The 23,514-nt window shown below is 46.2% G+C and overlaps 1 protein-coding gene across 2 annotated transcripts; it reads right to left on the reverse strand.

Annotated features, from left to right (window-relative positions):
• Positions 1 to 1,629: 1,629 nt before the first annotated feature.
• Positions 1,630 to 5,388, reverse strand: LOC119295200. Of its 2 annotated transcripts, XM_037573557.1 has the most exons (4): positions 4,947 to 5,388; positions 3,116 to 3,376; positions 2,689 to 2,914; positions 1,630 to 1,974 (listed from the first exon to the last, which is right to left on the reverse strand). In XM_037573557.1, exons 1-3 carry the CDS (start codon positions 5,322 to 5,324, stop codon positions 2,723 to 2,725), a joined length of 831 nt encoding a protein of 276 aa, XP_037429454.1. In that variant the 5' UTR covers positions 5,325 to 5,388; the 3' UTR covers positions 1,630 to 1,974; positions 2,689 to 2,722. The 2 variants fall into 2 exon arrangements, with proteins under 2 accessions (XP_037429454.1, XP_037429453.1); XM_037573556.1 differs by lacking the exon at positions 1,630 to 1,974 and having other exon boundaries at positions 2,569 to 2,914.
• Positions 5,389 to 23,514: the final 18,126 nt, after the last annotated feature.

Below are 23,514 nucleotides of genomic sequence, written 5' to 3' on the forward strand. Positions count from 1 at the left end.
TAATACACATGTGTGTAAATTTTCAGTTCAAAATACATTGAAATGAGGGCTGTGCAAAAAAGACAAATATGGGGCTGTTTAACACATGATACTATTCATCCTCCCAGGCCATGGATTTGTCTTTTTTGTACAGGTCGCAACTCAAGGTATTTCATCATGAATTTTTACACACATGTGAGTTACATCCTTACATACACGCATATTTTTTTTCAGAATTTTTTGAACCATAAAAGTTTGAATTTGAATTTTTTAAAAATAAAGGCCTCCATGGAGCTCGGCCTCCAAAACGCCTTTCTCGGCCAAAGGCAGCGTATATACAAAGTACATGAAGATGCCCACAGACTAGAATACAAAAAACCAAAAGTCATCACTAATATAACTCTAACACATTCCTTGGTCCAGAATTGATTTTCGCTCTAAATTACCCTCAGGCTGCCACTTTTTGGTATGCAACTTTGCAATTGACATCTAGTAAGAATAAAGCCACAAAATTTTGTTGCCGCGTAGATCAAGAAAGAAGGTATACGTAGGCAACTGGATTGTTTTGTGCTCAAGGAAGCTTCCGAGGTCAACACAAAGTAAGGGGCAGAAACCTCTAGTTTTTTTAACACAATACGGACGCAAGCGCTCATATACACGTACATACACCCAACCCTATGAGCGCACACACACGCCCTACCCCTAAGCTTTAGTTTAAGGGTGTGTCAAAACAATTCCAGCTTAACGTCCTATCTGTTCAGTTGTCTGATTCAGTCCGTGTCTCGAGATTTTGGGTTGACCTTGAGCATGTTCTCCCTATTCCTTCCCGAGCGTGACATTGGTCCTTTATCCCTTTATAAGTAAAGCTTAGGTTGATTTTGGCTGCCATTGTGATTGTGGACATGTTTCGTGTCTTCGAACTGTGTAAATTTTCAAACGAGAAACAGTGTGTGTGATTTTGCAAACACGTAGCTATAGTACATGAATGTCAATGATTGAGTTCTTCTGTAGGAGGCAGGCGTTTTGGAGCTCGGATTCATATGCTCTTGCATGAACATGTTCGTCTCTAAGAACTATATGTAATTTTTTTTGTGAATAGAAGGCATGTGTACTGGTCTAGGCAAAAAAAAAAACACTGCTTTTTATCATGCAAATTTTCATAAATAAAAGGCATGTTTGACGATCTGGTCTTTTATTGACAAAAGTTATACACTGTTAGAAGACACGAACGTGTTGATTAAAAGGATCCGATTTTTCTTTTTTACTTTTTTTCTTCTATTTAACTGTTCACGCAGGTGCATAAGAGCCAACCTCCGTTTTGAATTTCCATCTATTGTGCATCCTATTTGAGAGAAGAGCATAAGCATTGTTGAACTCTACACTGAAATGAACCTGGGGCATGTGCTCTCTGCATTTGCTGACGATGACATTTGACATTGTTGTGCGCTTTTGACCTTTTTGTGTTAGATGGTGGAAAAGTTTATTGCATCCCTGCTTCTGCATCGATGATGCACACAACCATCGCCCCGTTGATAATGTAGGTAGATTTCAACTGGCAATATAACCGGCCTGGCAGCCGAATGCTCTGTACATAAGTACTACTCCAAAACCAAACAATCAGCTGACAGTGACAAACCAGATTTACTGGCCTGAGGAGAACAGCAGATTGCTCCACTAAACTTCACGCCGGAAATAATACAGTATTGTTGTACTCCTTACATGATGATAACAAGCAGCAATATCTTGTTATTCACTCGATCCGGAAAGAAGTGTTTGAGTGAATAAACCACTTCTTTCAGGTTCGAGTGAATAAATCCGAAAATTAAACAAGCAGAAACCTAGATCTAAAATCTTCTCATCTTCTTTTGACATAAACCACTCAATGATCTCATCTGAGATACGGCCAACCGCAGGAAAATGGGATTTCTGAAGCCAGAAACTGGAAGCAATGAGCTCCGTATGCTAACAGGGAGCAATACTGGCACAAAGAGAATGCTGGGGATGGAAACGAAGAAGCTTCAGCACTTTTGTAAGATAGGGCCCAAACTTAATCCTAAAATCCTAAGATGAGATTGTTTTGAAGCTCAAATAGTTAAAACAAACTCATTTTATGGTTCCTATCTAACTTTATCAAAAAAGGGGTAAAAAGGACCTATCTTACAAAAGGTGAGATTTTAGGATTAAGTTTGGGTAACCTTCAATACCACGAGGTTCAAGAGACATATACAGCAAAAAACAAAATTGCTAAGAGAAGTTAAATTTGTAATACATGATATGGTACTTTCTCCCCATAGTATCTGGCTTTCAAAAGTATCTTTGTGATCAGATTTAAATAAAGGAAAATAAACAAAAAAGTTGTTCCTGGTACCATCAGCTTTGTTGTTTCCCATGTCATACACGCAATCTACTTTCTTGGTTTCCTTAACATCAATTTTCTCACTCACATGATCTTGAAACTCACATGAACCCCAACCAGGTAATGCAAAAGTGAGTTTATTACCGATTATAAGAGAAGCCCGAAGCCCTTTTTCTTGCTTAACCTATAACCTCATTTTGGGGTTTATGGACGATCAGAAAGATCCAAGAGTGTGAGTAGAAGAAGTTATCTTGTATTCCTTACTTTGTGGGCAAACATAATGTTCACTTACAATCGCTCGTGTACTCAACTGTATGTAAACAAAATCTAGATTTACATGAGTAGTGATATACCTTGATAACACTCCACACTAAACAGAAAACATCTTTACGAGCTGAAAGCTCTTGAAATTGCATAGATGAAGTCCAATAGACCAGTCCCCTTGAGAAGGCCTTTACCAGTTAAAAGTTCAAAATCTATCAACAATAGAAAGCCAATTATGGCAGCTTTTCCGTTGACCAGTTCATTGTAAGCAGTGAAACCAAAACCCCCTACACCTTCATCAACCACCATTCTCACCTGAAAATGTAACACGAACATGTCATATTCTAGTTGCAAACTGTAACCAGTTTGGTAAAATTCCCTTTTTGCTAAGAATGGAGTAGACTAGAGTAAACTATCCATGCAGGGATCATCTAATGAAAGATAAAAGAAATGCATTATGCATAGATATGATCTTAAGCTTCAGAGTAAAAGTAATGGAGCAAGGGAGAATGAAACCTCTTCGATGTTGACATCAGATGCAGTACTCCCTGGTTGAGCTTTCCCGCTGAACAGAATCTCAGCTGATCCACCAGAGCTAGCAGCGCCCCTAATGCTGATGTATATATTTTCTCCATCCGTTTTTGCAGGGTACACGAATAGTTTTCTCAATACAGGTGTCAGAGCCCTTAAAACAGGGTTTTTCGGATACCACTCTTTTATTTCCCCAGTGCGAAGATCAAAGGTACTATCTGTTGATGGGCAAACAATGCAGCCATCCTGAAATGCAAATAACATAAGGTTACATCCTTGAGATATGAAGAGGAATTATCTCATGCAAGCAAGCGATGGAGTTTACACTCAGAGTGTGTGGTAAGAAAAAAAAAACACTAGCAGCATTGCAGCTTGCAGTATAAGAAATAGCAGGTGGCAAAGTGATATGGTGCACCAACAAGCGAAAAACTATCTGAAACCTCTAGAACTTTGTCTTAACTCGAAGTGAAGATGTTTCCCTCACATCAAATTTCTGAACATATTTAAATGTGATTTTTTATGCAAACCCAGGTGCCCAAAAGTTGATATAACAGCACAATATATACAGTTCAGAAATTAAAATGTGTGTTCGAATTTATATCCTTAGTGATAGAACTCACACAATTGCATGTACCTTCACATATTTGGAGCAGTGACCCTACCATTTCTTAAATTAAACATAAAGATTGTTGAATATTAGGTCAAGGTTGTCTCATAGCATAATTCTGTTTGAATGAAAGGATATCCCAAAGCATGTCTCAGAGCAAGGCAGGCAACTGGAAAGAAGAAACTAGAAAACTGTCATGAAATCACTCCTATTCGAACTTGCTAGCTAATAGGCATCTCAGCAACAAATTGACTCTGACATCTGTCTCACTCGGTTCATAGTCCTGTTACCCTTCCTCCTTTTCGAAAAAAAAAAATACTCCTGTTACACAAATTGATACAAGGGGAAAAATCCCCTATGACATGGAATTTTAAAATATGAGAAACTAGGGCTACTTACAGTAGTAGCAAAACTGTCAATGACATGTAATTCAAAAAATTGAACACCAACACTCTGACAAATATATTTCAAACAGGAGTTTAAGGCCTCAAATCTCTGATATGATATTTAAATCAAGAATTACCACCATCCCTTCGATGAATATACGTGTGTACTTGTAACAGAAATACAATATGCCTTGCGTGTCCAACTTTCCCAACTATTTTCATCTCAGCGTTCATATTCAGATCTGTATTATGTTTGGTTTAATATAATGAAACTTCGATGAATTGCTCATGAATTTGTTTTCAATTCAGGTCATTAATAGGTAATTTTTAGCATTTATTTCTTGATTAATTAGTAAAATTCTACACACCTGCCGATCAGAATAGAATATAATTACACAGCTAAACAAAAGACTGTCCAATGAAAACAGGGATGATCTACATCATAACAAAATTTCACACTCCGAGGAAATACACAAAACCCATAGCAGATACAAGATAAAAAAAGCAGCAAAGCAGAGACATGTAGAGCTCGCTGTCCTTCAGCTTAATCAGTCTCTGTGTGTGCAGGGTCAGTTAACCTAGAACATGGAAATTTTGTACTGATATAGAATAGAAGCCATGTTCTACATGCACCATTTAGTATGTATCTTGTCCAAGTGGAAGTGGTGTTTCGCCTATACTTCTATTATTCTGTAGAGCACTTTGAAAAACTGACTGTGTGAGTGTGTGACCTTAACCTTCCAAAAGAGTCACACATATGAGCAACTTTAGTGGGGTAGAGAGACTAGACTAGTACATGCAGGCATTTTGCCGAGCAGTTTACCTGCGTGAGCTTGGCGTTGAGGAGGCCCTCGGTGTACGCGCCCTCGGCTGGGGAGCGGTTCTCAATGGCGAAGACCTCATCCTTGTACCAGAGAAGCAGGATCTCCTCCCCGTCCTGTACGATCACACGGCGCTCTCCCCGCGGGAGCGCCGCCAGCGGCACCACCGGTAACCAGCTGCTGCCCCCTCCGGTCTCTGGTGGCGCCGAGGGCTCGGCCCCGGACACATCGGTGGCACGGCAGGTGAGCCTGTAGTGGCACCGGTTGCGGGCGTGGAAGAAAACCAGGTGGCTACGCGGGGTGGTGGTTGTTGCTGGAGACGAGGAGATACGACGGTGGAGGAACGAGGAGGACGCGGTTGTGGTGGTAATGGCCGCCATTGGGGGAATGCAGGGAGGCGTGTGGGGGCGGAGGGGTTAGGGTGGTGGAGGAGGGCGGGGTGGTGGTGTGGGGTGGAGCGTCCATGGCCACAGAGCGAAGATAAAGGACGGACACGAGGCTTCGTGACAGCGTGTGGGTGTGGGGAAGACAAGCGGACACATTTATAGGTTGCTGTACAGTTGCGGCCTGAGTGGTCTGGAACGAGTTGTATGAACGAACCGATGACGTGGCTCAATTCTAAGACTAGCCACAATGGAGAGTAACATACACTAGTAACATACACATATCCCTAGACTATGTTACTACCTTCATAGTGGGTAGTAATATAAGTGTGGTAACATGCAAAGCTTCATTTATTAGGTTATAGACTTATATTGCATTGGGACATGTGATGTTACAGTAACTAGCTAAGTTACTAGTACTACATCTCTCCTCATTAACTCATTGCCACATAAGCAAATTTGCTGAGTTGGACTCGATGTTACTACCGAAGTTACTCCCATTATGGCTAGTCTAAGTGCAACTCCAACACCGACCACCAAATCGCCCCTAAACGTCCCGAGGACGTTTTTTTGTCTTCCAATGTCATGCCTCAAACATTCACGGATGCGTCTGGGTGTCCGAAATCCCACAAACCGGCTACAAAGTTGGGAGGTTTGCAGGTGTTCGGACCTTCGCCATGTAGGCCTCCGACAACTCAGACTTAGCCAAAACCATGGCGAAGCCCGCACATTCTCACTCCGACCATCCTCCATTACTCCGTATCTGCTCCCTTTCAAACAGACGCTGACGGTGTACCATCCCGGCCGCCCACCCAGACCTTGTCGGACATCTGTGGCTCCACCGCACATTTGGCGTGTTTCAAGTCCATTTTGCAGATGTTCGAAGACATATAAAAATATGGGATCTAGAAAAATTGTGGGAGGTGATGATAGATTGTGTGATCATGCACAACATGATTGTGAGGGTGAGGCAGTTCACACTGGTTTGGATTTTGAGAACATGGATGATTCTATCGAACTTTCACCATAGAATCCGCACGATATTTCAGGATTTTATCCAAATGGATCAACATATTCAGCATCAAGCTTTAGAATGATCTGGTTGCGCACATGTGAGCTGTGAGCGCTTCAAAAGGACAACTAGGACATATGCCCAAATAAGTTGAGTTCAAATTTGAACTATTTTATTTAAAAATTTATATTGGATTGTAATATTTATATTTGAACTATTATTGCATTAGAATATTTGCATGCTATTTTATGGATGAATTGTGCTATTTATCTATAGTTATTGTGTGTGCTCTAGATAGAGAAAGAAAAACATAAGGGGGACTTTTTTTAGGGTACGACTAGGCTTACCATAATTTTTTAGAAGGCAGAATTGTAGGTAAAGAAGGCTACCCACTCGATGCGAACACCGACCGTAGCACGAACACCACACCACCAACAACCATACAAAACTACAAAGCAAAAGCGCCTATCATAACAGATAACAACATCGTGCCCTCGCCGGCCTGCCTCCCAAAGAGGAGGAGTAGTAGGCTGGTGATGTATTGTGTCGTCGACCGCTACTTCCACCATGAATAGTGTAAGGGTAAGGGTAATGGCAAAGGAAAGAGCGAGGACAAGGGCGGTTGAGGGTGAACTTCCTCCATAGCCAGATTTTAGCTAGTACAACATGTCAGTTTTGGGTAGTCCGATGGCATGTATCAGAACTCCCCCATGCTATGTGTGTTAATCTAGATAAGTTACGTATGTTTGTGTTTTAATACTGCATGAGATTGTACAGAATTAAGGATTTTTGTATCAGAATGACCGTTGTGGACGCGGACATCTGAGGGTGATTGGACGCTGTCCGCAGATGTTTAGGAGGTCATATAGACAAATCTGGTTGTAGATGCTTTTAGTCAGTGGCGAAGCCAGAATTTTTGTGGAGCCTGGGCAAGTTGGGCCTAAGTGTATAATTTAAAATCAATAAGCGGGTATTCGATACGCAACATATAATATAGCACCAAACATCCAAACCACAAATCCACATTAATAACTAAGTGAAAACATAAACATAATAGTGTCACAAAAATGAAGTTTCACAGACCAAATAAACTAAACTTGACAAACAGAAGACATATAACTAGCCTTGCATAGAGGAAAACTCGCCATGTTGCCAACAAAAGTACAACTATCCATACCAGATGTCGGTGTGAAATTTCTTTTGCCACGGTAAAAAGCATCTTTCATTTGTTCATTTTTGCCAAAAGAAGGACGCAAAACCAGCCTTGCATAGAGGCAAACTCGCCATGTTACCAAAGTCCTAGAAGACACTGTAGGATAAAATGGATTTATAATTCAAATAAATTTAGTTGTGAGATGTGAATATATTCAAAATAGAAAGCTTGCAAAAATAGATATGGTCACATGGGACATACCAATAGTGCACTAAAGAAAATCACAAGGCAAATGCCCTTTCCGAGACTGTATTGCAGTAAATGCTCAATCTCATTTGGATTAAATTCATTAGCAATGTGAGGTGTTGTCTGCTCCTCAACTTCTATTTCCGTTTACACACCATTCACATTTTCAGTGCTTGCTCTATTAACCAAAAACCACCTCATCTCTGAAATTTGATGTTAAAACTTGAAGTTAGTTGCTACATAAGTAAATAAAAAAATGAGCTACAAGTAACAAGTTTCCACTTTCCAGCATCCAACAAATTTAATTTTTCTCTAGCCATCAGCATACTTCTCTAAATTTAAGCCCTGAGTCTATTGGTTCATTGCCAAATGACTTTTCAGATGTAAAAAAAAATCATCAAACACTTTCGTATGAAGATTGTTTCTTCTGAAGGCATGTAGTAGTAGTAATTAAGAATTTAACTAACATCATAGCATAGAGGAGCGCAGCGCTGCTGCTCTTTTGAAGTTGTGCTTGAGGTCTTGGGAGATTCAATCCCTAGCCCTAATTTTCATGGCGGATTCTTACGGAAAGAACTGGTGAAGCTGAATGAGAGGAAGGAGCGGATGAGGGAGGATTAGACCTCCCCGGGCGCCGTGCGTCTGCTCGCCGCTGGCCGTGCGTCTAACCGTCTAGGGCTCAAGGCCAGCCGGCAGCCGCCAGCCCCTGCGCTCGCCCCTGAGAGACGAACAGAGAAAGGGGGAGTAGGAGAGATCGATCTGTTTTTTTTTTTGAGGGAAGAGAGATCGATCTGTTGATTCCCTCACGTCAATTGTTTTGGCCTGGGCTGTGAACTGTACGAAACAAAGGCCCAAATGTTTTTTTTGCCCGGGTAAAGCAGGAAACCGAACAGGTTTGGCCCATTAGATTTTTGTTGATCGCTGTTGTCGCCGCTCCAGCGAGCCCGGGCAAGTGCCCAGGGTCGCTGGGCGGTGTCTCCGCCACTGCTTTTAGTCATCATACGTTGAGAAATTTGTGCACCCAGTTTTTTCGCAAATTAAGCGAACAACTCTCGTTACTTAATTAATGGATCAGACAAATCTTTTGTCTCTGTTGAAAAAAGAACTTGGAATTTGGAACATCACAACTAAAACATTTTTTTAAAGGAGGATAACTCCGGCCTCTGCATCAGTATGATGCATGCAGCCATATATTATTAAAAGTGCAAAATCCAGCAGCTGAACACCATCGACCTAGAAATAAATCGGAAAACAAACCGTGAGGCCGTATACCTCGTGACAATACCTTCTCAGATAGCCACTAATCCCTATGATACAAGACACAACATAAATAAAAATACACAACTCCTATGCTACGTCTTCAAGAAGGAATCACCACACGTGCGCCGATGATGGCGAGTCCACCACAAGGTTGAACTCCGAATTCTCATCCCCAAAGATAAGCTTCAGTCCACCACCTTCATAAAGGACACGACACAGCGGCGACGACATAGTCTGATCAGAGATCTTGTGTTTCCACCGGAGTGCATAAACTCATCGCTGAAACCGTTTGTACCATCCGCCCTTATCCGTCTACCGACACCTTGATAGCCGGATACCTCTGGAGGAGACAACAGAAGACAAAGACGTCCCATACCGCCTGCCTCCCGCTACTGTCGCGCCACCTTCGATCCGACAACAGCAGGCTAAACATGACACCTCCGCCAGAGCCAACGTGCATCACCCGACACTAGTAGGCATGACTTAACGTCTCCATATAAGACGCCGTGTGTAGCATCCGCCGATAGCGCATCCACCGGTGGCTTTGTTGGGGAACGCGGTAATTTCAAAAATTTCCTACGATCACGCAAGATCTATCTAGGTGATGCATAGAAACGAGACGGAAGAGTGTATCCACGTACCCTCGTAGACCGAAAGCGGAAGCGTTTAGTAATGCAGTTGATGTAGTCGAACTTCTTTGCAATCCAACCGATCCAAGTACCGAACGTACGGCACCTCCGCGTTCAGCACACGTTCAGCTTGATGACGTCCCTCGTACTCTTGATCCAGTTGAGGCCAAGGGAGAGTTTCGTCAGCACGACGGCATGGCAACGGTGATGATGATGTTACCGGCGCAGGGCTTCGGCTAGGCACTATGGCGATATGATCGAGGTGTGTAACTGTGGAGGGGGGCACCGCACACGGCTAAAAGATCAACTTGTGTGTCCTTGGGGTGCTCCCCTCCCCCGTATATAAAGGAGGGAGGGAGGAGGCGGCCAGCCTAGGGGGCGCGCCAAGCATAGGGAGTCCTACTAGGACTCCCAAGTCCTAGTAGGATTCGCTTTCCTATTCGGAGTAGGAGAGAAGGAAAGAGAGGGAGAGGAAAAAGGAAAGGGGGGTTGCGCTCCCACCCCTTGTCCAATTCGGTTTGGGCAGGGGGGAGGCGCGTGCCACCTCTTGGCCCTTCTCCCCTCTCTCCACTAAAGCCCAATAAGGCCCATTACTTCTCCCGGTGAATTCCTGTAACTCCCCAGTACTCCGAAAAATACCCAAATCACTCGGAACCTTTCCGATGTCCGAATATAGCCTTCCAATATATCAATCTTTAGGTCTCGACCATTTCGAGACTCCCCGTCACGTCCGTGATCTCATCCAGGACTCCAAACAAACTTCGGTCATCAAATCACATAATTCATAATACAAATCGTCATCGAACGTTAAGCATGTGGACCCTATGTGTTCGAGAACTATGTAGACATGACCGAGACACATCTCCGGTCAATAACCAATAGCGGAACCTAGATGCTCATATTGGTGATACGTCTCCAATGTATCTATAATTTATGAAGCATTCATGCTATTATATTATCTGTTTTGAATGATTATGGGCTTTATTATACACTTTTATATTATTTTTGGGACTAACCTATTAACCGAAGGCCCAGCCCATATTGTTGTTTTATTGCCTGTTTCAGTATTTTGAAGAAAAGGAATATCAAACGGAGTCCAAACGGAATGAAACCTTCGGCGGCGTTATTTTTGGGAAGAATATCATCCTGGAGACTTGGATTTTACGCCAGAAGCTCCTCGAGGAGGCCAGGAGATAGCCCCCCCCCTACTGGGCGCGCCCCCCTGTCTCATGGGCCCCTCGAGCACCTCCCGACCGACTTCTTTCACCTATATAAGCCTACGTACCCTAAAAACGTCGAATAACAGGATAGATCAGGAGTTCCGCCGCCGCAAGCCTCTGTAGCCACCAAAAACCTCTCGGGAGCCCTTCCCGGCACCCTGTCGGAGGGGGGGATCCTTCACCGGTGGCCATATTCATCATCCCGGCGCTCTCCATGACGAGGAGGGAGTAGTTCACCCTCGGGGCTGAGGGTATGTACCAGTAGCTATGTGTTTGATCTCTCTCTCTCTCTCGTGTTCTCTCTCGTGTTCCCTCTATGGCACGATCTTGATATATCTCGAGCTTTGCTATTGTAGTTGGATCTTATGATGTTTCTCCCCCTCTACTCTCTTGTGATGAATTGAGTTTCTCCTTTGAATTTATCTTATCGGATTGAGTCTTTTATGAGAACACTTGATGTATGTCTTGCCTTGCTTATCTGTGGTGACAATGGGATATGATGTGCCACTTGATGTATGTTTTGGTGACCAACTTGCGGGTTCCGCCCATGAACCTATGCATAGGGGTTGGCACACGTTCTTGACTCTCCGGTAGGAACTTTGGGGCACTCTTTGAAGTACTTTGTGTTGGTTGAATAGATGAATCTGAGATTGTGTGATGCATATCGTATAATCATGCCCACGAATACTTGAGGTGACAATGGAGTATCTAGGTGACATTAGGGTTTTGGTTGATTTGTGTCTTAAGGTGTTATTCTAGTACGAACTCTTGAGTAGATTGATCCGAAAGAATAACTTTGAGGTGGTTTCATACCCTACCATAATCTCTTCGTTTGTTCTCCGCTATTAGTGGCTTTGGAGTGACTCTTTGTTGCCTGTTGAGGGATTGTTATATGATCTATCTATGTTATTATTGTTGAGAGAACTTGCACTAGTGAAAGTATGAACCCTAGGCCTTATTTCCTATCATTGCAATACCGTTTACGCTCACTTTTATTGCTTGCTACCTTGCTGTTTTTATAATTTCAGATTACAAATACTTATATCTACCATCCATATTGCACTTGTATCACCATCTCTTCGCCGAACTAGTGCACCTATACAATTTACCATTGTATTGGGTGTGTCGGGGACACAAGAGACTCTTTGTTATTTTGTTGCAGGGTTGCTTGAGAGAGACCATCTTCATCCTACGCCTCCTACGGATTGATAAACCTTAGGTCATCCACTTGAGGGAAATTTGCTACTGTCCTACAAACCTGTGCACTTGCAGGCCCAACAACGTCTACAAGAAAAAAGGTTGTGTAGTAGACATCAAGCTCTTTTCTGGCGGCGTTGCCGGGGAGGCTAGGTAAACGGCACTCACACCCTGTCAACTAAGCTCTTTTCTGGCGCCGTTGCCGGGGAGGTGAGTGCTTGAAGGTATATCTTTAGATCTTTCAATCAAATCTTTTTGTTTCTTGTTTTATCACTAGTTTAGTCTATAAAAGAAAACTACAAAAAAATGGAATTGAGTTTGTCTCATACGCTTCATCTTTTTAGTATCTTTCGTGAGAATGATGGTAAGGAAAAAATTGTGCTCAAGTGCTAGAAGAAGAAATCTATAAAATGTTTGTCACTAAATCTTTGAATGATGAGCATGATTGCAATGTTGTTAGTATGAATTCCTTGAATACCCATGATGCTAATGATATGCAAAGCCACAAGCTTGGGGAAGCTATGTTTGATGAATATGATATTTTTTTGTCCCCCAATGAGGGAGTCCTGGATTAGGGGGTGTCCGGATGGCCGGACTAAGACCTTTGGCTGGACTCCCGGACTATGAAGATACAAGATTGAAGACTCCGTCCCATGTCCGGATGGGACTTTCCTTGGCGTGGAAGGCAAGCTTGGCGATACGATATGAAGATCTTCTCCCATTGTAACCGACTCTGTGTAACCCTAGCCCTCTCCGGTGTCTATATAAACCGGAGAGGTTTAGTCCATAGGACGAACAACAATCATACCATAGGCTAGCTTCTAGGGTTTAGCCTCTCTGGTCTCGTGGTAGATCTACTCTTGTACTACCCATATCATCAATATTAATCCAGCAGGAGTAGGGCTATACCTCCATCGAGAGGGCCTGAACCTGGGTAAAAACATCGTGTCCCTTGTCTCCTGTTACCATCCGCCTAGACGCATAGTTCGGGACCCCCTACCCGAGATCCGCCGGTTTTGACACCGACATTGATGCTTTCATTGAGAGTTCCTCTGTGTTGTCGCCTTTAGGCCCGATGGCTTCTTCGCTCGTCAATCGCGATGCGGTCCGGGATGAGACTTTCCTCCCTGGACAGATCTTCGTATTCGGCGGCTTAACACTGCGGGCCAACTCGTTTGGCCATCTGGAGCAGATCGAAAGCTATGCTCCTGGCCATCAGGTCAGGTTTGGAAGCTTAAACTACACGGCCGACATCCGCGGGGACTTGATCTTTGACGGATTTGAACCACAACCGGGGGCGCCGCACTGTCACGATGGGCATGATTTAGCTCTGCCGCCAGACAACGCCCAGAGCATCGCTCAGGTGTTCGCTCCGACCATTAGCTCGGAGCCCACTGCGCTAGTCGGGGATGGACGGTTGGACGCCGCCCCGGAAGCTGCAACCTCTACGGCGATAGAGCCGGATACCAGCCTAGTCCTTCGCAAGGCCCGTGACTCCAAGGTGCCGGACTCCGCTCCGGACTCCATAAATCCCGCACCTCTTCCGATTAAGCCCGATTGGGCTTTGGTCATGGAGTTCACCGCCGCGGACATCTTTCAGCACTCGCCTTTTGGCGATATTCTGAATTCATTAAAGTCTCTATCTTTGTCAGGAGAGCCCTGGCCGAACTACGGCCAACACGGTTGGGATGCGGACAACGAAGAAATTCGAAGCCCACCCACCACCCACTTCGTAGCCACTGTCGACGATTTAACCGACATGCTCGACTTTGACTCCGAAGACATCAACGGCATGGACGCCGATGAAGGAGACGATCAAGAACCAGCACCTATAGGGAACTGGAAAGCCACCTCGTCATATGACATATACATGGTGGACACCCCTAAAGCGGGGGATGGCGAGGAAAAAACGGAGGATGATCCCTCCAAGAAGCAACCCAAGCGCCGACGTCAGCGGCGCCGCTCTAAGTCCCGCCAAAGCAAAAACGGCAATTCTGGCACCGAAGATAACAACACGCCGGACAGTGCCGAAGACAACCCCCTCCGGAAGGATTCAATGTAGGAGGATGAAGGAGCCAGCCCTCATGAGAGAGCGGCCGACAAAGAGGTTGAGGACGACAATTATATACCTCCCTCCGAAGACGAGGCAAGCCTCGACGACGATGAATTCGTCGTGCCAGAGGATCCCGTCGAACAAGAGCGTTTCAAACACGGGCTTGTGGCCACGGCAAGCAGCCTCAAGAAGAAACAGCAGCAGCTTAGAGCTGACCAAGACTTGCTAGCCGGCAGATGGACCGAAGTCCTGGCGGCCGAAGAGTATAAACTAGAACGCCCCTTCAAGAGCTACCCAAAGCGCAGGCTGCTACCCCAACTTGAGGAAGAAGCAACTAAACCTACATCACCAGCGTACGATGCGCCCGATCGGCCACCCCGTGGCCGCGATAGAGAGGCCTTCAGGCCCTCGACCCAAGCCGCACCCCGGCACCGCTCAAAACATACCAGAGTACGGGGAGACGCAACAGATCTGCGAGACATCTTGGAGAATAAGGCAAGGCAAACAAGATCGATCTACGGATCGCATGGGCGCCCCGCTTCACGTGACGCTAACCGTCACGCCGGACATAATAAGTACGGCCCGGCCGAATACAACAGACCAAGCTCATCCGAGCTGCGTCGTGATATAGCCCAGTACAGGGGCGCCGCACACCCACTATGCTTCACAGATGAAGTAATGGATCATCAAATCCCCGAGGGCTTCAAACCCGTAAACATCGAATCATACGATGGCACAACAGATCCTGCGGTATGGATCGAGGATTATCTCCTTCATATCCACATGGCCCGTGGTGATGATCTACACGCCATCAAATACCTCCCGCTCAAGCTTAAAGGACCAGCTCGACATTGGCTTAACAGCCTGCCAGCAGAGTCAATTAGTTGTTGGGAGGACCTAGAATCCGCATTCCTTGACAACTTCCAGGGCACTTATGTGCGACCACCAGACGCTGATAACCTAAGCCACATAATCCAGCAGCCAGAGGAATCGGCCAGATAATTCTGGACACGGTTCCTAACCAAGAAAAACCAAATAGTCGACTGTCCGAACGCCGAGGCCCTCGCAGCCTTCAGGCACAACATCCGAGACGAATGGCTTGCCCGGCACCTAGAACAGGAAAAGCCGAAATCTATGGCAGCCCTCACGACACTCATGACCCACTTTTGTGCGGGAGAAGACAGCTGGCTAGCTCGTAGCAATAACATAACCAAGAGCCCTGGCAATTCGGATACCAAGGACAACAATGGCAGGTCACGTCGTAACAAGCATAAGCGCCGCATTAACGGTGATAATACTAAAGATATGACAGTCAACGCCAGATTCAGAGGCTCTAAACCCGGTCAACGAAAGAAGCCATTCAAAAGACACCCTCCGGGCCCATCCAACTTAGACAGGATACTCGATCGCTCGTGCCAGATACACGGCACCCCGAACAGCCAGCCAATCACACCAACAGGGATTGTTGGGTGTTCAAGCAGGCAGGCAAGTTAAGTGCCGAAACAAGAGACAAGGGGCTGCATAGCGATGATGAGGAGGAGCCCCGGCCGCCGAACAACAAAGGACAGAAGGGATTTCCCCCGCAAGTTCGGACGGTGAACATGATATACGCAACCCACATCCCCAAAAGGGAGCGGAAGCGTGCTCTCAAGGACATCTATGCGTTGGAGCCAGTCGCCCCAAAGTTCAACCCATGGTCCTCCTGCCCGATCACCTTCAATCGAAGGGACCATCCCACCAACATCCGTCACGGCGGATTCGCCGCATTGGTCCTAGACCCAATTATCGACGGATTTCACCATACCAGAGTCCTAATGGACGGTGGCAGCAGCCTGAACCTGCTTTACCAGGACACAGTGCGAAAAATGGGCATCGATCCTTCAAGGATTAAACCCACAAAGACAACCTTCAAAGTCGTCATACCAGGTGTAGAGGCTAGCTGTACAGGCTCGGTTACACTCGAAGTGGTCTTCGGATCCCCGGATAACTTCCGGAGCGAAGAGTTAATCTTCGACATAGTCACATTCCGCAGCGCCTATCACGCCCTGCTTGGACGAACTGCATTTGCGAAATTCAATGCGGTGCCACACTACGCATATCTCAAGCTCAAGATGTCAGGACCTCGCGGAGTCATCACGGTAAACGGAAACACCGAACGCTCTCTCCGAACGGAGGAGCACACGGCGGCCCTGGCGGCGGAAGTACAGAGTAGCCTCTCAAGGCAGTTCTCCAATCCAGGCGTCAAACATCCGGACAACGTCAAGCAAGACCGAAGTAACCTACAACAAATCCGGTCGGCATGTTCCGAGCAAGCATAGCAGTGCGGCCCCAACCCCAACCCCCGCCAAATGGCGATACTGGTACCACGCGTACATAATTACGCCTTAGAGATACCATGGGCATAAGGGGAGGGGCACAACTACGGCACGCCCAGAATGCGGCTCAACCGCACTAAGGGGCTCCCTATTTCGCCGTTTTCCTTTTTACACACTTTCAGGACCCAACTATTCGGAAGGCCTGTCCGGCAATACACTTGCCGAACACACGATGCAACAGCCAGGGAGAGAGCAAGCCACGTCAAACGTCCAGGTGGTCTCTATAACGAGTTTAATACCTGTTTTACTTACAATTCCGCAGCTTGCCCCTGGAGGGGAACATGTCAAATACTCCCATCTCTTGCTTATCACACTTCTTGTATCGTTCTGCTTTCGCAGCAGCCCTTTTTTTAATAATAATAAACAATATATAGCTCTTATCTATTATTGTACTTATCTATTTTTTATATACAAATATATTCAGTCATGACATTCTGCAACCGTACACTTTGGTACGGACAATACACCAGGGGCTTAAAACACCCCATAACATGGTGTGAGAAGACCGAACACTCTCATGAGTGCGGCACCCTGAACTTATAGCACTATATGCATCGGCTCCGAATCATGTCTTTGGTCAATAGTTGGGTTTGCCCGGCTCCCCTGTTTTGGTACCTTACGTTCCGCAATGTTGGCTAAGGTAGCGCTGGGAGAACTACTACGATTGTGCCCCAGTTGAGCTGGGTTAACACCTCAGTAGAGAAAGCTAAAACTGACTGTCATGATAGTGCGAGAGACCGGTCGCTGTTCGCGAGGTTTTACGAGTCCTTAAAGACTTATGCCGCTTAGAGCGAGGAACTGGACTTATCCGGCCTAGGCGTGGATAGCGCCCCGAACTCGGTCTTCCGAATACTAGGGGCTTCGCCGAAATTTAAAATTATAGAATTCTATGGCTAAGTGAGAGTGATAAAGCATTATAAGTCCGACGGCCTGGTTTGTTGTGCTGAACGCCTCCCTAGATGGACCCAAGAATGGGAACAAGAGCGCTCAGGTTTATCCCGAACACCCCAGCACTCGTGGCATGGGGGTCGAAGCCGACGACTTGCATCTCTCAGATTTGATAAACAGCCGCACAGAAGGTAATATTTTAAATTAACAAGCGTTGCTTAACGCATATGAACAAAGTTTCAGCGTACAGGATAACAAATGCGAGTCTACTCAAAAATTACATCTTTGGAGCACTCATCCGCTATATGGCGGGCACCCTTCAGAACGCCATTATAATACATCTCGGGCGTACGATGCTCCTTGCCCGGTGGTGGCGCGTCCGTCAAAAGCTTCTCCGCGTCTAGCTTGCCCCAGTGCACCTTAGCACGGGCAAGGGACCGACGGGCACCTTCAATGCAGACGAAGCGCTTGATGACCTCGATCCACGGACAAGTGTCCACCAGCCGCCGCACCAAACCGAAGTAGCTCCCAGGCATGGCTCCCCCAGGCCATAGCCGAACTACGAGACCCTTCATGGCCTGTTCGGCCACATTGTGGAGCTCGACCAACTGCTTCAGCTGGTCGCTCAGGGGCACCGGATGTCCGGCCTCAGCATATTGAGACCAGAACACCTTCTCCGTCGAGCTCCCCTCTTTGGCTCGGTAGAATGCGGCAGCATCAGACATACTACGGGGCAGATCGGCGAACGCTCCTGGAGAGCTCCGGATTCAGGTAAGTAACAGATAATTTACTTTTATATTCTTGCTTTGCATAAAGAATGCCTTACCCACCACTATCTTTTTCATCGCCTCGATCTCCTGAAGGGCCTTCTAGGCTTCGGCCTTAGCGGTCTTGGCACTCTCAAGAGCCAAAGCAAGCTCGGACTCTCGAGTCTTCGAGTCACGCTCCAAACTCTTGTGTTTTTCCACGAGAGCCTGGAGCTCTTGCCGCACCTCCGCCACCCGCGCCTCCTGCTTCTCTCGCTCGGTGCGCTCCAAGGCCGCACTCTTTTCAGCCTTGGAGACCGCCTCCTTCAGGGTCGCCACCTCGGTCGTGGCTCCTGCAACATTTACGTTGGTCCTGTCATTATTTGCAACCAAGTATTTCTATATACATTTACAGGCGGTACTATGTACCCTCTTTATCCTCGAGCTGCTTCTTGGCACGGCCGAGCTCGCTCTCGGACCGCTCGAGGCTTTCTTTCAATGCATTGGCCTCTGCAGTCAGTGTGGAAGAGGTCAGCAGCACAGCCTGCATTTCCATATTGACACATTTCTATTAGACTCCTGCGTATATCTTTTTAGACCCTCAGCTCGGCTTTTCTTTCTGAACGCCGAACTAAGCATCAGGGGCTACTGTCGATGCGGTAACATTTTTATATGTTTTTGAACACATACCTCAAATCCTGTTAACAGGCTTGTACAGGCTTCCGTCAGCCCGCTCTTGGCGGACTGAACCTTTTGAATCACCGCACTCATGACAGTGCGGTGTTCCTCGTCGATGGAAGCGCCGTTAAGCGCCTCTAGCAAATTGGCCGGTGCCTCCGGATGGACGGAGGTCACCGGCGTCGTAGGCTTGCCTTTCTTATGAAGGCGTCGCCTGTCGGGCTCCGGAACCATCGACGGTTCCGGAGCAGTGGCCAGCCCGGGGCCGGACTTAGATCCCTCCGGAGCTTTACCCCCTTTGGGCCTGGAGTCCGGGAGCTCACCTTGTGGCGCCTCCAGGACCACCGCCTCCTGGTTTTGCCCCTTTCGGGACTCCACCTCAACGTCATCTGTAGGGAGAGGGGAGGAGGCCGTCGGGAGTGAAGCGCTATTCACATCCTACGAGTCCAGGGATCCGCTCGATGAATCGCCGAGCTGAGCCCGGGGCGGACTGCATCATTAAATTCAGCATCAGAAGGAACCATATATCATGGGAGTGCCATAAGTTATTCGGATATCCGGATACTTACGATTTTGCCAGGGGCTTGACCCTGGGTGGCCATCCCTCCCCGCCATCCTCAGCATCCGAGGCGTAGTCCGGCAGAGGGGTCTTCCCCTTCTTGGACCCTCCGGCCTCCCCAGTTGGGGCGGCCTTCCTTTTCTTTCCTCCCCTCGTGGGAGGGGAGAGGCTTCTTCTTCTTCTTCCTCTTCCTCCTCCTCGTCCTCCGAGGCATAGGGTGCCTTGGGGTTGTCGGGCATTGAATCCGACGCCACCGGGCGCCGGGAACTCTTTCGGGTCCCCGTGGCCTTCTCCTTGGCCTTCTTCTCCGGTACCACGTGAGGTGCCAGAACCAGTAGCTTCGCCAAGTATGTGTCTGCTGGGCCTTCGGGCAAAGGGGCCGGACAGTTAAACTGTTCGGATGTCCTCTTCCAGTCCTGTCAAAGGAACGGGAGTTTAGATCCCACAAAGAGTCACACTATGGAATTCGAGTGTCCCGTAAGGGACTAAATGTAAGCTTACTTCGGAGGCTTGACGTTTGGCGCAGAATCCGCGATCCTCGGTGACGGGAGGGGAGACCTCGGAACTCTTGAAAAGCACCTTCCAGGCGTCCTCGTGCTTCGTTTCGAAGAGCCGGGACAGAGTCTGGTGCTGGGCCAGGTCGAACTCCGACAAATTGAAGTCCCGTCTTTGACACGGGAGGATCCAGCGGAAGAGCATGACCTGGACTACGTTGACCAGCTTGACCTTCTTGGTCACTAGGTCTCGGACGCATGTTTGGTGTCCGGTCACCTATTCCGGATTACCCCATGACAGGCCCGTCTCTTTCCAAGATGTGAGCCGGGTGGGGATGCCGGATCGAAACTCGGGGGCCGCCGCCCATTTGGGATCGCGCGGCTCGGTGATGTAGAACCACCCCGATTGCCACCCTTTGATGGTTTCCACGAAGGCACCCTCGAGCCAAGTGACGTTGGCCATCTTACCCACCATAGCGCCTCCGCACTCTACTTGTTGGCCTTTCACAAACTTCGGCTTGACACTGAAGATCTTCAGCCATAGGCCAAAGTGAGGCTGGATGCGGAAGAAGGCCTCGCACACGACGATAAACACCGAGATATTGAGGATGAAGTTCGGGGCCAGATCGTGGAAGTCCAGGCCGTAGTAGAACATGAGCCCCCGGACGAACGGGTGAAGAGGAAAACCCAGTCCGCGGAGGAAATGGGGAAGAAAAACAACCCTCTCATGGGGCCCAGGGGTGGGGATGAGTTGCCCCGCATCGGGAAGCCGGTGCGTGATGTCGTCAGACAGGTATCCGGCCTTCCTCAGTTTCTTGATTTGCCCCTCCGTGACGGAGGAGGCCATCCATCTACCTCCCGCTCCGGACATGATTGGAGAAGGTTGAGGTGGGAAGTGCGGGCTTGGGCACTGGAGCTCGAGCGCGCAGGGACGGATAAGCAGAGGAGGAAGAAGGCGTGAATGGAAAGGGGTGGATTCTTATCCCCTTATATGGGCGGCCGAAACTACGAGCCCCCACCGGCCTAGTAAAACTCGCTTATCTCCCAAGCGCCTTGGTTAATGACACAGTTGGGTTACCCACGCCCGTATTGATGAGAATCCGGAATAAGGGGACACGATCTCTGCTTTGACAAGACGTGCCAGGGAAACCGCCTCGCTAAACGCGCTGAGGTGGAACAGTAAAACGATTCGAATGAAGGCCTCGCCATGACGTCATGCTATGGAATACGTCAGCAGATCCAATTGATGCAAATATTATTCTCTCTACGGTGGAATGTGGAACTTATTTTGCAGAGCCGGACACTACCCTGGTGTTCAACATCTTCTATGGAGGAGGAACCCGCCTTGCAATGCCGAAGACAACTTGCGCGCCGGACTCGTCGTCATTGAAGCCTGGTTTAGGGGCTACTGAGGGAGTCCTGGATTAGGGGGTTTCCGGATGGCCGGACTAAGACCTTTGGCCGGACTCCCGGACTATGAAGATACAAGATTGAAGACTCCGTCTCGTGTCCGGATGGGACTTTCCTTGGCGTGGAAGGCAAGCTTGGCGATACGATATGAAGATCTCCTCCCATTGTAACCGACTCACCCTAGCCCTCTCCGGTGTCTATATAAATCGGAGAGGTTTTGTCCATAGGACGAACAACAATCATACCATAGGCTAGCTTCTAGGGTTTAGCCTCTCTGCTCTCGTGGTAGATCTACTCTTGTACTACCCATATCATCAATATTAATCAAGCAGGAGTAGGGTTTTACCTCCATCGAGAGGGACCGAACCTGGCTAAAAACATCGTGTCCCTTGTCTCCTGTTACCATCCGCCTGGATGCACAGTTCGGGACCCCCTACCCGAGATCCGCCGGTTTTGACACCGGCACCCAAGTTTTGATGAGAATATTTATTATGATGAAAGCATGCCTCCTATTTATGATGATTATATTGATGAAAGTGGGTTTGGAAGAGTGTCAACTTTAGGTAGTATTGATCCCACTATTTTGGAGGATATTGAATCTTATTGTGATGAATATGAAAGTGGATTTGGAAGAGTGTCAACTTTATTTAGTGATGATTCCACTATTTCGAAAGAGGTTCCAATTGATTATGAGAACAAAGTTGTTATCTATGATGATTATTCTGATGACTTGTATGCTATTAAGAATAATGATAACCATGAAACTTTTCATCATGATTTTAGTTTTCAGTTGGATTATGCCTCACATGATAATTATTTTGTTGAGTTTGCTCCCACTACTATTGATGAGAATAAATTTTCTTATGTGGAGAGTAGTAAATTTTCTATGCTTGTAGATCATGAAAATAATGCTTTAGGTGCTGGTTATATTGTTGAATTCATTCATGATGCTACTGAAAATTATTATGAGAGAGGATCATATGCTTCTGCATATTGCAATAATGTCAAGTTTCCTCTCTATGTGCTTAAAATTTTGAAGTTATGCTTGTTTTACCTTCCTATGCTAGTTGATTATTGTTCCCATAAGTTATTTGCTCACAAAATCCCTATGCATAGGAAGTGGATTAGACTTAAATGTGCTAGTCATATTCTTCATGATGCTCCCGTTATGTTTCAATTCTTATCTTTTATGTGAGCATCATTGAAGCATCATGCCTAGCTAAAAAGGCATTAAAGAAAATCGCTTGTTGGGAGACAACCCAATATTTATCCTTACTATTTTTGTGTGTTCACATGATTATGTTACTGTAGTAATCATGTTTTATAGATTTTGTTTCAATAAAGTGCCAAGTAGAACCTTTGGGAAGACTTGGGTGAGGTCTTTATGATCTTGCTGTGAAAAACAGAAACTTTAGCGCTCACGAGAATAGCTCCCATTTTTTACAGAAGAGTGATTTTAGGTTGATTCTTTTTGAAGATGATTAATAGACACATTCTTCAGTGCCACCAATTTATTTCATAATTTTTGGGGTTCCATAAGTATACGTTTGATACAGATTACTACATACTGTTCTGTTTTTGACAGATTCTGTTTTCATTGTGTTGTTTGCTTATTTTGATGAATCTATGGCTATTATGTAAGGGTATGAACCATAGAGAAGTTATAATACAGTAGATATTACACCAATATGAATTTAGAATGAGTTCATTACAGTATCTAAGTGGTGATTTATTTTCTTATACTAACGGAGCTTACGAGTTTTGTGTTGAGTTTTGTGTGGTTGAAGTTTTCAAGTTTTGAGTAAGGATTCGATGGACTATGGAATAAGGAGTGGCAAGATCCTAATCTTGGGGATTCTCAAGGCACCCCAAGGTAATATTCAAGGACAACCAATCAACTAAGCTTGGGGATGCCCCGGAAGGCATCCCTTCTTTCGTCTTCGTTCATCGGTAACTTTACTTGGAGCTATATTTTTATTCGCCACATGATATGTGTTTTGCTTGGAGCGTCATTTTATTTTGTTAGTATTTGCTTGCTGTTATTTAGAATAATGTTTTTCATCTATATTTTCAATAAAAATGTCAAGGATAGCCCTTACCATGCTTATTTTGCTAGTACACATGTTGCTGTTTGAAAACAGAAAGTTTACCGCTGTTGCAAAAATTCCCTAGAAAAGTCAGAGAGTGATATAATGTTGAATATTTTTGCATAATGAGATCTGATAAATATTTTACAGCGTAGTATTTTTCTTATAATTTTTGGAGTT

The sequence above is a fragment of the Triticum dicoccoides genome, chromosome 4B, assembly GCF_002162155.2.
Source record: "Triticum dicoccoides isolate Atlit2015 ecotype Zavitan chromosome 4B, WEW_v2.0, whole genome shotgun sequence".
NCBI classification, from domain to species: Eukaryota; Viridiplantae; Streptophyta; class Magnoliopsida; order Poales; family Poaceae; genus Triticum; species Triticum dicoccoides.